This window comes from Aspergillus fischeri, genomic scaffold (genome assembly GCF_000149645.3).
Source record: "Aspergillus fischeri NRRL 181 1099437636245 genomic scaffold, whole genome shotgun sequence".
Lineage (NCBI taxonomy): Eukaryota > Fungi > Ascomycota > Eurotiomycetes > Eurotiales > Aspergillaceae > Aspergillus > Aspergillus fischeri.
In genome coordinates, this window is record NW_001509773.1 from 1,840,459 (window position 1) to 1,855,610 (window position 15,152).

The 15,152-nt window shown below is 51.5% G+C and overlaps 7 protein-coding genes across 7 annotated transcripts, besides 2 other annotated features; 5 read left to right on the forward strand and 2 right to left on the reverse strand.

The window, feature by feature from the left end:
• Positions 1 to 196: 196 nt before the first annotated feature.
• NFIA_107770 (SIMPL domain-containing protein) lies at positions 197 to 850 on the forward strand (the record flags this gene model as incomplete). The annotated part of the gene is made up of 1 exon (XM_001267181.1): positions 197 to 850. One exon carries the CDS (start codon positions 197 to 199, stop codon positions 848 to 850), a length of 654 nt encoding a protein of 217 aa, XP_001267182.1.
• Positions 851 to 3,465: 2,615 nt separating this feature from the next.
• Positions 3,466 to 4,281, forward strand: NFIA_107780 (uncharacterized protein; the record flags this gene model as incomplete). Its single annotated transcript, XM_001267182.1, has 1 exon — positions 3,466 to 4,281. The coding sequence occupies one exon, from the start codon at positions 3,466 to 3,468 to the stop codon at positions 4,279 to 4,281; it is 816 nt and encodes a 271-aa protein (XP_001267183.1).
• A 1,443-nt stretch (positions 4,282 to 5,724) lies between these two features.
• Positions 5,725 to 6,982, forward strand: NFIA_107790 (uncharacterized protein; the record flags this gene model as incomplete). The annotated part of the gene is made up of 3 exons (XM_001267183.1): positions 5,725 to 6,016; positions 6,077 to 6,328; positions 6,402 to 6,982. The coding sequence occupies 3 exons, from the start codon at positions 5,725 to 5,727 to the stop codon at positions 6,980 to 6,982; spliced, it is 1,125 nt and encodes a 374-aa protein (XP_001267184.1).
• Positions 6,983 to 7,059: 77 nt separating this feature from the next.
• Positions 7,060 to 7,092: a microsatellite.
• Positions 7,060 to 7,093: a microsatellite.
• A 964-nt stretch (positions 7,094 to 8,057) lies between these two features.
• On the forward strand, positions 8,058 to 8,872 carry med8 (RNA polymerase II mediator complex subunit MED8; the record flags this gene model as incomplete). The annotated part of the gene is made up of 2 exons (XM_001267184.1): positions 8,058 to 8,182; positions 8,239 to 8,872. The coding sequence occupies 2 exons, from the start codon at positions 8,058 to 8,060 to the stop codon at positions 8,870 to 8,872; spliced, it is 759 nt and encodes a 252-aa protein (XP_001267185.1).
• Positions 8,873 to 8,976: 104 nt separating this feature from the next.
• On the reverse strand, positions 8,977 to 9,925 carry NFIA_107810 (putative monosaccharide-P-dolichol utilization protein; the record flags this gene model as incomplete). The annotated part of the gene is made up of 2 exons (XM_001267185.1): positions 8,977 to 9,246; positions 9,299 to 9,925. 2 exons carry the CDS (start codon positions 9,923 to 9,925, stop codon positions 8,977 to 8,979), a joined length of 897 nt encoding a protein of 298 aa, XP_001267186.1.
• A 249-nt stretch (positions 9,926 to 10,174) lies between these two features.
• cox10 (protoheme IX farnesyltransferase) lies at positions 10,175 to 11,731 on the forward strand (the record flags this gene model as incomplete). Its single annotated transcript, XM_001267186.1, has 1 exon — positions 10,175 to 11,731. The coding sequence occupies one exon, from the start codon at positions 10,175 to 10,177 to the stop codon at positions 11,729 to 11,731; it is 1,557 nt and encodes a 518-aa protein (XP_001267187.1).
• A 418-nt stretch (positions 11,732 to 12,149) lies between these two features.
• On the reverse strand, positions 12,150 to 13,896 carry NFIA_107830 (aspartate--tRNA ligase MSD1; the record flags this gene model as incomplete). Its single annotated transcript, XM_001267187.1, has 2 exons — positions 12,150 to 13,283; positions 13,333 to 13,896. The coding sequence occupies 2 exons, from the start codon at positions 13,894 to 13,896 to the stop codon at positions 12,150 to 12,152; spliced, it is 1,698 nt and encodes a 565-aa protein (XP_001267188.1).
• Positions 13,897 to 15,152: the final 1,256 nt, after the last annotated feature.

The window sequence follows — 15,152 nt, forward strand, 5'->3', positions numbered from 1 at the left end:
CCGCTACCTCAAGACACTCTCAGCTCGACGTATTCTCTTCTAGTCTCTCGAGACAACACGTCCGGCGGAGACATCTCTTTAATGCCCTATTTCCTCGTCTCTGCCATATAATATTACCTATTCTTATTTCAGTGTTACTCTCGTTACGCGGTACACAGGCGAACGGACTCACTCGGACACCCATTTGCGGGTCAGCATGGATGAAATGGTAGCAGGGTGCCTATGCCTGTATGGTTTCGCAACTGTGCAACACCCGGCTGACCAGGCCGCTCTTGTTTTCGGAACGAATCTCTCCGCCGCATCCAATGGAGCTGTTATCAGGAAGGAAATAGCTTGTGCTCAAGCCCTAACGCGGGCATTCCCACCACGGTCGATTCATGTTTTTGAACCCACTCGCACCTGGTCGGAATGGAAAAGCGATACTGTTGCCCCAAATGCTAATCCGAGGTCGGCACGCGCGCGCATCTACCGCTCTCAGACGACGTACAGAATGGGCTTCGGAGATGTGGACTTCATGCGCCATGTGGCGAAGAAGCTTGATGACCATAAGGGCGTTGAAATATTGGAACTTCACTGGCTGCTCAGCAGGGAGACGATCCGTTCTTTAGAGTTCGAGGTTGCGCAATCGGCAATGAAGGATGCAGGTCGAAGAGCGGAAGTACTAGCCAGGAGGGCTGGACTCAGCTTTGCTCCCTTGCAAATGACAGATCTCGAATGGCGAGCAAACGGGGAGATCTTGCCTGCATCCTGGAAGGACGCTGAGAACGATGCGGGTGGCCGGTATCTCGACATGGAGCCGAGGATGTTTCAGTTTAATGCTATCATCAAAGGCAATTTCATTATTTGGTGAAATGTGCGGCGCGGAAGGGCTGTGCTGGTCGCTGGTTGCTCTTTGTGCTTCGGTCGCTTTGCTTGTTCGAGAGGATAACAGCCAGAGGATCTCGAAGCGTTGGTGTGTTTGGCTTGTGATTTGCATCGCTCATGCGATATATTTTTGTTGAATGGCTAGATTTGCTTGAACTTTGCTCGGTTCAGTGGGTTGGGCTGAATTGCTTTGCTTAAGAGATGCGATATAGGATCACAGAGGTATAACAACTTCTACTTGCTACGTCTACATGTCAAGAATCCTAGCTTGTCCAGGGTACGAAGCCTCCCCAAAAGTAGACTCGAGCCATTGCCTCATAGCAGCAAGTTGCGAGACCAGTAGAGGTCCTTGCTCTGAAAAATTTGCACCGTCTTCATACAAACAGTGGGGAAATCTAGCAGTGCCATAAGATCTGCGTCTTGACACACCAACCGCACAATTGGCTTGCTCTCTCTCACATGGGAGATTTGCACTCCCTGTGGACAATATTCCAAAGCGGAAGCGTAGTTTGTCATTTCATGGGCCAATTCGTGGAAATAGCTCGACTGGTGTCCCCGAGAATCTCCGCATTGACGATATAAGCGTGCAAGTGTCTCTTTCACGGATCCATGCCATAGCCAAGCTTGATAGCAGCTGCGAGGTTACATTCGATCGGACTTGAGGAGTGTCAACACTGAGTACACGCATTCACGTTCGAGACCCTGATCTGAGGCGGCTTGGCATGTGCGGGTTACGTTTGACTGCCAATATATATCCCTGTCCTTTCGAATGTCACGAGCGTGGATCCAGTTTGCTAAGGACTGACAGGATGAGATCGAGAGAGTACGTACTCCGTAGTGTTATTCAATTCGGCCGGAACAACGGAGAAAAAGCGAGTTATTCGTCCTGGTCGCACAGTTGTTAGTCGATGATGTCTTTCCCTTGTCGAGGTGCTGAGAACGATTTCGTTCTATTCGCCTAGATTCAGTCAGTCCGGAATTTCAGCCTAGGGGACAACAACACGGAATGACTGTGATTAGACTAATCAGACATGAGCTGATGCTCCATCACGGCGCGTAGTTAAGCTCTGTGGATGGTTCGGTTCACTTGGCCCCCTCGACGGATTTACGGACTGCGGGACGATCAACCTTGTGCTTGTTCGCTTCTCAACCAACAACAATACGCTAAATAATCGCCGAGTGTTGGTTCCACTCTGACGATGTCCAACCCAGTTAGCGATATTATTACGATGACTTGTCGGTTCTGATTCTGAATAAGAAAACACGGAAAAATATGGTGGATGCAGTACTCCGCTTGGGGCAATGGGAGGAAGAGGCTAAGGGCCTTCCTGTTTGAGGATCGAGCTTCAGCTCGTTGCTTTGCCCCTCCTTTTGCTGATGATCCCTGTCTGTCTCAAGTATCCATCCCCTTTCAGTTACCCACACGATGATATGATATGATAGCGATGAGCATCATGGGGCGTGCGAATAGCAGATCCCAGTAAGTGAGACATGACATCCACACGGAGATTTCCCCCCCAAGAATTGGTCGAACCTTTTCCTCAGCCGCATCCTGACCCTTAAAACATACGTTGACGACTTACCTGTCTTTAGATTACGTAGTCTGACCATCTAGGCAACTGCCTGGCAATTGGGGCACGATGCAGAGGAACGGAGGTTTTCATCGTGGATGCGATTATCGACGAGAGTCAACCGCGGCGTTGGAAGATGCTACCTGCTTAGTCTCCACATAGTTGGTCATCTTTCACTGCGCCCTTGCGAAAGTCCCACATCTTCTCGAGGCTTAATCGATTGATACGGCTGCCCCCTGGTCCTGCTTCGAGCAGTAGATGATGAGCAAGCGCCACGCCAAGAAGGCGGACAGCTGCAGGCGTCGTTGTGTGCAACGTAGTTGACCAACATCCAAGATCGCTTGGCTGCGTCGGCAAGAGCTGTAAGGTGACTACGCCGCAATTTCTTTTTCCTTGCAATGTTTCTTACTCCTTCCGCGACGTACCCCTCTCGTTTAATACTATGGCTTGCAGGCCAGAGACTGTAGCCTGCTCTCTACCCTGCCTAGAAAGGTGCTCTGCCGGGGTCTTCAGGACCAGTCACCGTCTGTCATTCTGCGTGCCGCTCCAAAACCGCCGCGATGCCCAAAGACGATCTTCTTTGGGAAGTTTCCAGGCGGCGGTCCGTTGACTTTCACCTGAAGGGGGGTTGAACCAAACTGTCGGGTCTGTAACGCGTCTTTGTCTCGCATGACTTCCGTCCTACGGTCCCGTCTACTCGAGCGGACTTCTTCAGGATCTTTCCATTCGGATCATGTCACATAGAGCTATGTGGCTGTCATTTGATTGTGCCTGATGGGTGTGTTATGATTTCTCCTCATCCCATGCAGGCCGTCGGCTGTCCAGTATCACTCCTGTTTCCTCTCCCTACAAAGCCTGACTCCCTTTTGACTCACTCGGGGGAGTCTCTGTAGGAGAGGAATACATAGTTTCAGCGTCAGTCGCTACAACTTTGCCTTCCCGACGGTGTGGCATTATTGCGGGTCCGAGTCCTTCTCAAGAAGTGAACTTCTCTTCTGGGGTACATTCTATGAAAAATCCTATCGCCATCATGACGGCCATTATTCGCAAGTTGAGGAGGAAGCGCAAGCTTTCTTCCGAACTGCATTCTCGATGGGGCGATGTATCCATCACTTATCCCACCGAAGGCTCCTGGAGTCAGTGGGACCAGCCTTCTAGCATCAACATGAATGTTGCCGCTGAGCTGCCTTCGGAACAACGTCGAAGGCATAGTTCGCCAGAGACTCGACATCGAGAAAGTAATTCTTCTCGCCCCGAACCGACCTTGCATTCTGGGGACTCGGAAGGACGAGAATCGTCAGTCGATTCTGCCACGACAATCCCCACCGGACACTACGATGCGAAATTACGGAGTCGATCGACAAAAGAACTATCCCCGCAGAAAATGTCAGAGCACCACGGAATTGTAAGTGAGCAGAAGGGACTTGTCAATCCTTGGGATGAAATATGCTCCAGCGATGAAGCCGATGAAGACGTTATTCCACCGCCAAAGGGGCCCAAACGGCTTCCGCGAGAATTAAAAGAATTAAACCGTCTCAAACTCAGTGCACATATGGATGACTATACACGAGCGTCCAAGTCGCCGCCGCTCTCTGTCACCTCGCGAATGCGCCGACGCAGTCAGCAAAGCAACGTCACCGAGCCGACAGCATCGGTTTCGGGGACCACGAGTTCTAAGCATACGAGCTTTACGTCCTCGGTACCGTCAGTTCCACCTGAGGATTCTCGACATATGTCTCATTCTCCGTTTCAAGACCAGAAACTCGCTCGTCGGTCAAAGCATCGAGAGACTGAGCCAGTCCGCGAGCCCGAGTTGGTACCCTCCTACGATGAGCTGTACGGGTAGTGCTTGTGTTCGATCTTCATACCCTCCCTACTACAATCACCATTTCCGTTATAACAGGCCTTCATTTACATGAGGCCTTCTGGCTGGAGGATGGGTTTCTGCTCGAGGATTTTCTTAATGATTATTATGATTCGTTACCTTTTGTGCCACCAGCGAGAGCACAATAGGACATACAATTTGCATTTTGGAGTCTTATCTTTTCCAACTGGGAGGCCCCTTCATTTTTGGTCTAGGTGCCTGTCTAGCCTTCTCTTCTCAGCACAAACCGGGCAGGCCCGGAGAATGATAGGCCAGTATCTACCATGTATGAATTTGTTAGGGATAGGGGGTTTTCTGATCATTCCTTATCATATCATGCCATTATCATGGAAACCATGGAGAATTATTTTATTTGCTGGGGGCAGATTATTGTTGACTCAGATTAGTGAAGTCGTGATGCAGGGATGAGTCGAGGTAGCTGCTTTGTATCCAGTACAAGCGGCTATTATCACTGACCTACTTGTCCATCACCTTTGCTAGACTGCAGTAGGTACCTGCACAGGATGTCTAGATGATCTGGACTCAGATAATATCGGCACTGTACTTCCGAGCACAAAAAGATGGAACCCAGCAACCCGCAATCTACAGATGAACATCGTTCGTCCAATCAAGGATGCAAACAATGACGAGCGAGTGCTAGTACTATCTACCTGTAAAGTACTTTGTACCTGTCTAGTGTGAAGGTAGATGATGTTCTGGTGCACTTAAATGAGGGGTCTGCTGGTGATCGACGAATCATATCCTCCTGCCAGGGCGAACGTGAGCCGATGCGACAAGCTGCAGGCCCAGTCACAGTCACATCTCCAGTCTTTTGTCGACTCTCATCACACTCCGAATCCTGCTCCCAGGACAATTTCAAATGGCCATGGAGAGTTACTACTGGACGGTGACTGGCTTCAGCACCAGCCCCGGTCCCGCTTCTCTTCCAACCAGTCGCGGAAGGATGATGGTAGTCCAATAACTAGCCAATGTTCGCTGCCACTGCGAGCGTGTGTCTTAGCGCCCAGACAAGCACCATTGCTCATGGTGCATGCTTAATCGTCCTCGACTAGCCTGCACCCTACGAGCGACGTCCCGACAGATCCTGGAAGGAGGAAGTCGACCTGACCATGCTGCAGCGCGTTGCCTCCGGTCGGGTTCTTTATCAATCCACGAGGAGTACCAAGATGTCAACCTGGCGATGGTGATAACTGACTCAAGGACGTGACTTGCCTTCACTTTTACTCTTTTGACCGGCTATTTCCTCTCTTTTCTACTTCCTTGGGCTATCGGTTTCGATCAGTGCGCTGCCAATTCGATGCCCGGTTATCGAACCTACGGCGTGTCGCCTATTCTTTCCTCGGACCTACAGTAATAGATTGATTGGCATCAGCCTGGATCGATCGGTCCGGCCCATCCTTCGAGATGGTCGGCTTGAGCCAAAAGCCGGAATCTACGTCGCTTTTGGCGGCTGCTTTCTTGCTCCTCGGTCACCTTACACCTGCGGTTATCGGGTTGAGGACGACACCCGGCTCGCCGTGTGCTAATGTCTGCAATGAAGTGTCCTCGAACACTACAGCTTCTGAGATCGTTTGTTTGGACGAGCAGTTCAGCCAGACCACGAAGGGGTCCGACTTTCAAAACTGCGTGGAGTGCCAATTGGAGAGCACTTACAGTGATTCGTCGTCCGGGCAGGCGGATGTCGATTGGGGCCTCTGTACGTATATCCGACATTTGGGTGACAATGAGACATGTAGTCGCTAATGCGAAGCTTCAGACAATCTCCGGTATGCCTTCAGCAGCTGCGTGTACGGCTTCCCTGAACAGGTTGCCAATATCTCTTCTCCCTGCGTGGTTTCTTGCCAGTCATTATCATCGGCCTTAGAGTATGACTTGGATGATCCGAGTGGAGTCAACTTCGATACCTGGTGTGGTGCTTCGTCTTTCGCGGACAATGTCATCAGCCAGTGCGAGTTCTGTTACAACTTGACTAGCAATATGACCGATTCCCAGGTCTACCTTGCCAATTGTGTGTTGCTTTCCCTTTCTTACCGTATTGCGGTCTGAATTCCCGGTTACTGACAGCCTTGCGAACGACGCAGTCCTAGAAGCTCTTCGCTACAACTGTCACTTCCGAACCCCTACCAGCAAAGCTTTTCCTATTAGCCCGAGTAGAGTCTTCAGCGAGTCATTGCTGCCCCAATCCACAGTGGACCTGATTTCTCCTTCCGCGAAGCCCAACTCAGACTCCAGCCGCCTGGCTCTGATCATTGCGCTCCCGATTCTGGGATTTGTGATCCTGATCTGTATCCTCGCAGTGGGATGCTTCTTCTTTATCCGCTGGCGCCGCAAGCAGGCTCGCAAGAACCGTCGTTCGGACCATCTTCATGCGCGGTGGAACGATACCACCATCAGTACACCAGCTCACGGGGCGTGGGCTGATCCCGCCAACGGTGGAATGTATAGCCAACCGGTGCACCATCCAGGGTCTGGACATGGCTTCAACTTTGTCGACACAGACGGCCGTACTCAGGAGGTGGGATTCTCCAAGTCCAATTATGTTGAAATCAGCGAATCTCCTGTCACAGTCCCATCTACCACACATTCTCCAGAGCAGGAGAAGGGTTATCACCCTCAGACATACTTTCCTGAGCGCAGTATCTCACCTCCGCAGAAACAATAAGCTGAGAGGCTGTGAGTAAAGGTCGACATTGCTCCCTTGCTGACCTGCTGGTGTATGGCAATCCATGGGCTTTGTTGAAAAAAAAAAAAAAAAAAAAAAAAAAAAAAAAAAGAGTACTGATCGAGTAATGTGAATGGTCTTCATACTCCAGTGCAGGCCACTGTCCGTTGCCAGAAACTCTTTCCTTCCCCAGTTCTTCCCTTATGCATAATGAACCGCATGTTATTGAACTCATCAAATGATGTTTATATACCCTCCTTGAACAGTTGATTCAATCTTCATTCCACTTTCCCTCCGGCGTTTGAGCGAACCATGTTGTATCGCGTGGTGATATTGCTGGCGTTGACCAGTTGGTGGGTAATCCCTAGCAATGATTGACCATAGCTCAGTGAAATAATCAACAAATATCAAAGCTGGCACACGGTAACTCTTCAAAATTCAAGACTACTGTCCTAGAGACTCCATCGTCCTTTTTATACCCATTTCTGGTGAGAGCCAAGGTAGCGTTCACTGACCAACCCCTCTTCGGCCGAAGGATCAGGATAGGCATCTAGCTAAAAATAAACACGGGTTTTGGCGCTAACGAGTCAACAACAGCATCGTTATCTCAAGACTCCAGCATAATAGCACTGTCAGCTTGGACGGACTGCATTCCAAGCGTTTCAGTCAAGATGCCAAGTTACCAATGGCGAAGGGTGGTTGTGTTGAAGGATTCAGCTGCTTGGGCTTTGTGGGAGAGTACGCTAATTATAGCATTTTGAGTGATTCTCGTGCAGCTGAGATGGGGCAATCAATCTGCTTAGGACTATTAGGCAGTCCTTAGTAATTGGACATACAGATATTGATGTCCGACGAAGTAGACTTTGAGATATCTTTCGGAGACCGTGTTGTAGATACTAAACTCGTAGACGTAGATGTACTCCGTAGATCTAGCCCTATGCGACGGTAGCTGTGGGGTTGCCAATAGCCAACCTTCCAGCTATCCGACTATCGCTGTCTGCACCTCTCCGTCACCGTCCCAGCCGCATATCTCAACGGCATCACGGCTCAGTCCGAACTTCTAATTCAAAGCAATATGGCATCCCTAAACCAAGACCAAATAAAAACCCTCGAACAATCCCGCCAACGGCTCGTCCAGCTCACCCGCTCCCTAGCCTCTCTAATTGGCAGCTTAAACCAAAGCGACCCGCTTCCATCATGGTACACCCACCCCAACTCAACAACCGCATCCAAGTGCAAAATGCTAACTGAAGCAGGTCCTCGCTCCAATCCCAAGCAGGCATCATATCAAATAACCTCCTCAGCATCTCTGAGCATCTCTCCGATAACAAAGACCTCCTCTCCGCGCTCGTCGCCTACCCGGGCCCCTCGTACCCCGGCCGCACGCAGGCCCCGACACTTGAGCAACTCCTCCGCACGAAACTTGATCCAAGGGTTGAGGACTGGGTATCGCGCGGTCGGCGGGCGGGGGCGTCTGCGCTTGAGGACCGGGGTGCGTTGAGTGAAAGTGCGCTGGCGGAGCTGTGGGATTGGGCGCCTGTCGAGGCGAACCAGGAGGCGAGGAGGAGGAACTGGGGTGGGAACTTCACGTTGGAAGAGAGGGAGATGGGGATTCAGAATGTGGTTACTGGGTTGAGGAGGCAGTTGGAGGATGAGGATGAGGAGGAGAGTGAGAGTGAGAGTGAGGAGGAGGGGGAGGGGGAGGAGGAAGAGATGGAGGTTGTTGGGGTACGACGTAGGTCTGGTGCGGGCGCTGGATTGGAGTTTGATATTGCGGCGCCTACGCCGGGGTCACGGCAGCAGCAGCAGCAGAAAGCAGCTGGGCCTGCGGTTCCCTTGGAGGATATTCTACGGTATATGACTACGGGGATACCGCCGACGCAGCGCTGATGGCTGCGAGCACTTGACCGTCAATTAGAGTACGCGGGAATGGTTTCAACGACATTAAAAATTGTATTCAGGCATTCTGATGAGAATTGTCAAAGCGACTTAATCTAACCCCGTCTGCGTGTGGTGGGCGACTTGGCCGAGGGCTTGGGCGATACTCCTGTGCTTTCAGCAGCAGGAATCTTTTCCAGTGGTCTAGAGGCTCGAGCAGGTCGCTTCTTGGGCTGCGCCGGGCTCTTCCAGTAGTAGACCATCTGTGCCGCCAGGATAACGTTCAGGACAAACCCAGCAATGAACCCATAAAGAATGAGCTTGTCGTCGACTTCTTGCAGCGTGGTGAAGATTCGAGAAAGGGAACCGACGAGGTAGTTGAACACCTGTTACAAGTCAATCGCGTATCCCCAGGTATCACTAGACAGAAAAACTTACCGCAAAGGCACTCAGCTGTCCGGTTCCTCCCTCGCGCCAGATTGTGTAGATTTGAGGCGCCTTGCTGGCCACACCGAGCGCACCAGCACCAGCCTGTAGATACGACATGGTCTGCGCATCCACCAGGGTCTGATCAAAGAGCAGCGCATACACACTGGCGGCAACCACTGCAATGAAGGCCGCAGCAGCTGTAGGGCGATCCGCAAAGGTCAAAACCAGAACCCCAACGATCACATCCTGCACTGCAATCAACGCAGACTCTCCGTATGTGCTGAACGGGAACTGGTTGCGCACACCGTAGGAAAGAGTGATCAACAGGCTGGCGGTTTCGAGGGCGTAGGAGACAAAGGATACGCCAGCGGAGGATCGCGAGCGGATAAGCTTGAGGATCTGCGGAACCTTCACGATGGCACTTGCACCCACGATAGCAATACCCAGAGCCTTGGAGATAGCAAGAGACGTGCAGGCAGCATCCTTGGTGACATCAAGATCGAGGAGGAGGGCGCTGTGGCATGGCGATCCGATCAAGGAGATGATGACATCGTGGACAGGTTGCGGGAGAGCGGACGAGATAGGACGGAGAACGGGTTGAAGAGGGTCAATAACGACCTTTTGAAGCGTATCCATGGCGAGAGTCTAAAGGGCAAAGGACGTTTCAGGGCTTTGGTTGAGGAGGAACCTGCCAACGGAGCACGATGGTTCTTAAGAGCAACAACAACTATCGGGGCGGTATGGTACATTCCTGCGGTTGTGGTCTCTGTGCCTCGCCGGGGAATTTCTGCTCCGTCAATCGCGACTCTTCCGAGATTCATCTATCTCATGATCTAGATCGTCCTATCGTGATTTCAATATCCCTCCATCCATGTTCCTTCCGCCATGATTCTTCTCCGGTCCTCGTTGCTGAGGTCTGGATTGGCGCGAGATCCTGCTCGCCTGTGTTCCCAATGCTTCTCACGACTCTCACCAGCACGGCGACCTGTCGCAGTTCGCAGCTTCCTCTCCTCATCTCGGCTGCGGGCTGGCATTGCCGATCATGAACCAACCCCCTTGACTATTCAAAAGACTTATTTCTCTGCCAATCGGACCGCAGACGGCTCCACGGACAAAGATGGCTTACTGGCATCCTTATCCGCCGCCAATAGCTCCCCTCGAAGTGTTGCCGACAATACATTATCACAGGATGCAGTCGGTTCGGAGTCGATTGCTTCACAATCTACCTCACAAGAGTTACCTCATCGCCGGAGGAAGCGGTTAAAGGAAGAGGCGGCCAAGAATAGTGCTGCAGAAACCGAACTCCCTCCTGATGCCTCGTCGCAATTGTCCACCCTCTCATCAGCCCTCCCTGCAACTTCCCTGCGCCGCAAGTTGGCCGCGTTTCTCGCCCTCACGAAGCCTCGTCTCTCGTTCCTGATCGTATTGACGACTACCTCCGCATATGGGATGTACCCGATCTCCTCTCTTCTCACACTTGACCCTTCAATGACTCCTCTACCGACCCTCTCGACCTCAACCTTGACCTTTCTCTACCTGACCGCAGGAACCTTCTTGTCTTCATGCAGCGCCAATACCTTGAATATGCTCCTGGAACCTAAATACGATGCCCTCATGTCACGGACACGGAACCGGCCGTTAGTGCGCGGGCTGCTCTCACGCCGTGCTGCGGTATTATTTGCGATTGCGACTGCTGCTGCAGGTCTCGGTTTGCTATACATTGGAACGAACCCTACGACTACCGCGCTCTCCGCCAGTAATATCTGTCTCTATGCCTTCGTGTATACACCGCTGAAGCGTATATCCGTGATCAACACCTGGGTAGGCGCCGTGGTAGGAGGCATTCCTCCGTTGATGGGTTGGACCGCTGCGGCAGGCCAGACAGCAACCACCGGCCACGACAGCTGGCGGGATATGTTGTTCAGCAAGGACAGCATCGGTGGCTGGCTCCTGGGTGGCATTCTCTTCGCATGGCAATTTCCTCATTTCAATGCTTTGTCCTACATGATCCGCGAGGAGTACAAGGCAGCCGGGTACAGGATGCTCGCCTGGACTAATCCCGCCGCAAATGCCCGTGTCGCACTACGATATTCTATTCTCATGTTTCCATTCTCCATCGGTCTCTGGTGGGTGGGGGTTGTCGGTAATGGTTTCCTGGTTGGAAGCACCGTTGCCAACGGCTGGCTGGTCAAAGAGGCCTACAAATTCTGGCGGCATCAGGGCGCCAACGGCAGTGCTCGAAGCCTCTTCTGGGCCAGTATTTGGCAGCTGCCAATCCTCCTTGTCGGTGGTCTGGTCACGAAGAAAGGTCTCTGGGATGGTGTTTGGAACAATATTTTCGGCCAGCCTGTGGAAGACGAGGACGACTATCTCTGCGAGGATGAGGATGAAGTGGCAGAGGTGGAGCGCAGGATGATACCTGCGAAGACGAGTAGCTCGTGATTCTTCCTTTCGATTTATCAGCGCAATTCGACACTGATATTGAATTGTTACAGCACTTTATTATACTAGACAGCCTTTTTGGCATGGGAGGCTGGCGTCGTTGTATAACAATTTCTTTTAAATTTCACCCATGAGGACCCCAACGTGTAGATATAGCCTCAACTTGGACTGATTCAGGTAGTTTTCTTTATGGCACCTTAAAAGAGGGGGTGTCGCTATAACGCACCTCTACCCCAACTGATAAGATTGAGTTCTGTATCACAATCTACTCGCACCTAAACCAAGACTATATCGATGTATCTATAGGACATCTATTTACAGATCGCCCCCAAAAAGCTTGTGAGAAGAGATTGGGTATCACGTCTATACTAATGTACAATTCCGTTGAGCGGCTTGCGGCAACTGCATCTTCATACACTCATTCATCCTTTAAACGAAGGTGGTAAGTTTCTAATGCTTCTTCCGTCATCATGCTAGGAGCCTTGACCATGGCATCATCGCCACCCTTGCCCGTCTTAGGGAATGCAATGACGTCCCGCACCGACTCCTTGCCCAGCATGACAGCGACGAGCCGGTCGAAGCCGAGCGCCAGTCCAGCATGCGGCGGACAACCGGCCCGCAAGGCATCCAGCAGATGGGAAAAGTCGGCCAGCCTCTCGGGCCTCATTTGGAGGATATCTCGGAGGATGAATTCTTGCACGGCTGCGTCGTGGATACGGCGACTGCCACCGCCCAATTCGACTCCGTTCACGACGAGGTCGTAGTGGTCGGCCACCGCCTTTGTGGGATCCGTCAAGAGCTGGTCGACGTCTGCGGCGGTCTTAGGGGCCGTAAAGGGGTGGTGTGTGGATGAGATGCCCGCTGCACCGCCTTGGCCTGGTTCCGAATCACTGGAGGGCGAGAATAGGGGGAAGTCGACCACCCAGAGGAAGTCGAACCCCGTGGGAGCGGGCTTGAATCCGGACGAGACTGCAGCGGTGTGGAGTGCGCGGCGAAGGTCGCCAATTGGAGTGGAGCCACCGGCGAAGGGGGCTCTTTCACGGGCTTGGATGACAATCAGATCGCCGTGATCGGGGTCCAGGAGTTCCTCAATGCGTTCAGCAGCTTCAAAACCGAATGGCTGGAGGCCACACAAAGGCTTCTTGGCGTCGTACACGAAGACACCCGGGCCACCTTCAGGATTGTTGTTAAATGGAGCACCAGCTGGGGAGTCGAGGAATTGATTGATGAACTCGTAGGTGGCAACGGGATCATTGTCGTTGCCTTCGAATTTGAAGGCCTCAATGATGGGGTCGGTCAACGGAGTGATCTTGTTGACCAGGTCGACAGGTAGAAGATAGTCGATCTTGAAAATCTCCATTCCAAATCTTGTATCGGGTTTGTCTGACCCATAGCGGCTCATTGCGTCCTGGTATGACATTCTCCGGAAAGGTCCAGAGGGGGCCTCGTCTTTCATCAAAAAGGACCAAAGCCTGCGGATTATGCCTTCAACTGTCCGCATAACATCCTCTCCTGTAGCGAAAGACATCTCCAGATCGAGCTGAGCGAGGAGCTTATGTTAGATCACAGTATGAAGGTGGACAACGAGATCCAATGCTCACCTGAGTGAATTCTGGTTGTCTATCCGCTCGGAGATCTTCGTCGCGGAAACAGCGCGCAAACTGGTAGTACCTTGGTATCCCACTTGCCATGAGGATCTGCTTATATTGCTGAGGGCTCTGAGGCAAGGCGTAAGCCAGACCACGCCTCCGAGTCGGCACCAGAAACTCGCGAGCACCCTCTGGTGTTGACTTGAAAAGAAGAGGCGTTTCGATCTCCACAAAAGGAGGCCGACATTGTTCCAGCTCTTCCCTGCATATATTGCGAACTTGGGCGCGGAATCGCAGGGCGTCCCGGAGTTCACTGTCGGAGCGCAGTTGAAGATATCTGTGTTCCGGAGCAAATGCAGTCTCTGCAGTCATGATAATGTCTTTAGGGAATTCATTCAGAGGATCAATGTCCGCAATGTGCACCTCCCAGCAGTCGCTTTGCTCGGTATCCGATCCCTTTCCCTTCTTCGGCTGTACGATGCCGCGTACAACCACTGGACTATTCGCATTAATTGACCTCAGCTTCTCGAGAGGGCTATTCTTAATGAACGAGACAAGCTGAATGCTGTATTTCATGGTAGGATCTGTCAGGCGAGCAAAAGATAGCTTTTTGGAAAGGTCGGAGCGGGGTCCGAGGTATCCATGAAGCTGGACCTCCTGCCCTGCAGATGCATTTGCGAGGAAGGTCTCGAAATCACTCGTGGCCGGTGGGAACTCAACTATATCAGACAACCTTAGCATTTAACTCTGTGCAGAACGAGAACTGTGATAAAATGCGACAGGACGGTTGTTCATACCGGCTTTTTTATACTGCTCCAAAAAGTGTCGAGGTGGAGTAGCATGGTCTTGCTGTTCAAACAGGAGGCGATGTCTCCTGTGAAATGTCCTAACAGAAGAGGGAGTGTTCAGTCCATTGCGCAGTCCTGACGGCCGACTGCGGAGGTAATTGGAGATTTCAATATAGCTCGTGCGGAGACGAGGTGAATAACGTCCCACATTGCTCAGAAGCATACCGAGCTGGGCTGGGCGGAAAGTTTATAAAAGGCTGTATTAAGATAGGCTCTCCAATAGGGCAATGGAGCTGGTATTAACTGCTTTCCAAATTGAGTTCAAATTCAACCATGATCGAAAGACATCCAGTCGGATCTCCACATTGTTGAAGGTATCGCAAGCTTATCCGGCAGAAATGTACCGCTCATTCGATTGGGAATAGCGTCTCCTAGCCCACCAGAAAATATAAAACCTCCAAGATCCACACTAGTTATTTTCCTTTTTTCTTCATCCTTCCAAGTTTTGTACAGGTGAGTTATAGCTCTCAAGTTCCGCTACGAGAATCGCACAGAATGATTTTTTAACATATCCTCTCAGATGATGAAAGCCTAGTGTGTTATATTTGATCTATCGCTCCTCTCTGAGCCTTGTGGCTCTCCCTTCGGGGTTCAAGGGCTGCTTGACTCGGGACGGAGGGAGGATGATAAAGGCGTTCGGCACATCTCCTTGTTACTTCGACGGACGCGATGAAGGCATCTCTGATCCCAAATACATTACTTGGTGGTGTTTGCTCCTCCATGGAGCTTCCATGTGACCTAGGATCCTAGAAATGTGATATTGCCCCTTTGTGGTGCCGTAACACATTCATGATAGGAATCTTCGGACATGAGAATGAACTCGCAATGCTAGACTAGATGAAATAATTGTACCCTGCAATTGATTACCTAATTTGACCATTCCCTCTTTTGCGCTACCGACCTTTTAAGACGTTTCACAGCAGTATACCTATTCAACACGTTTACCTTCCCTCCAGCTACTATTTTCCCTAACCGTAGAAACAT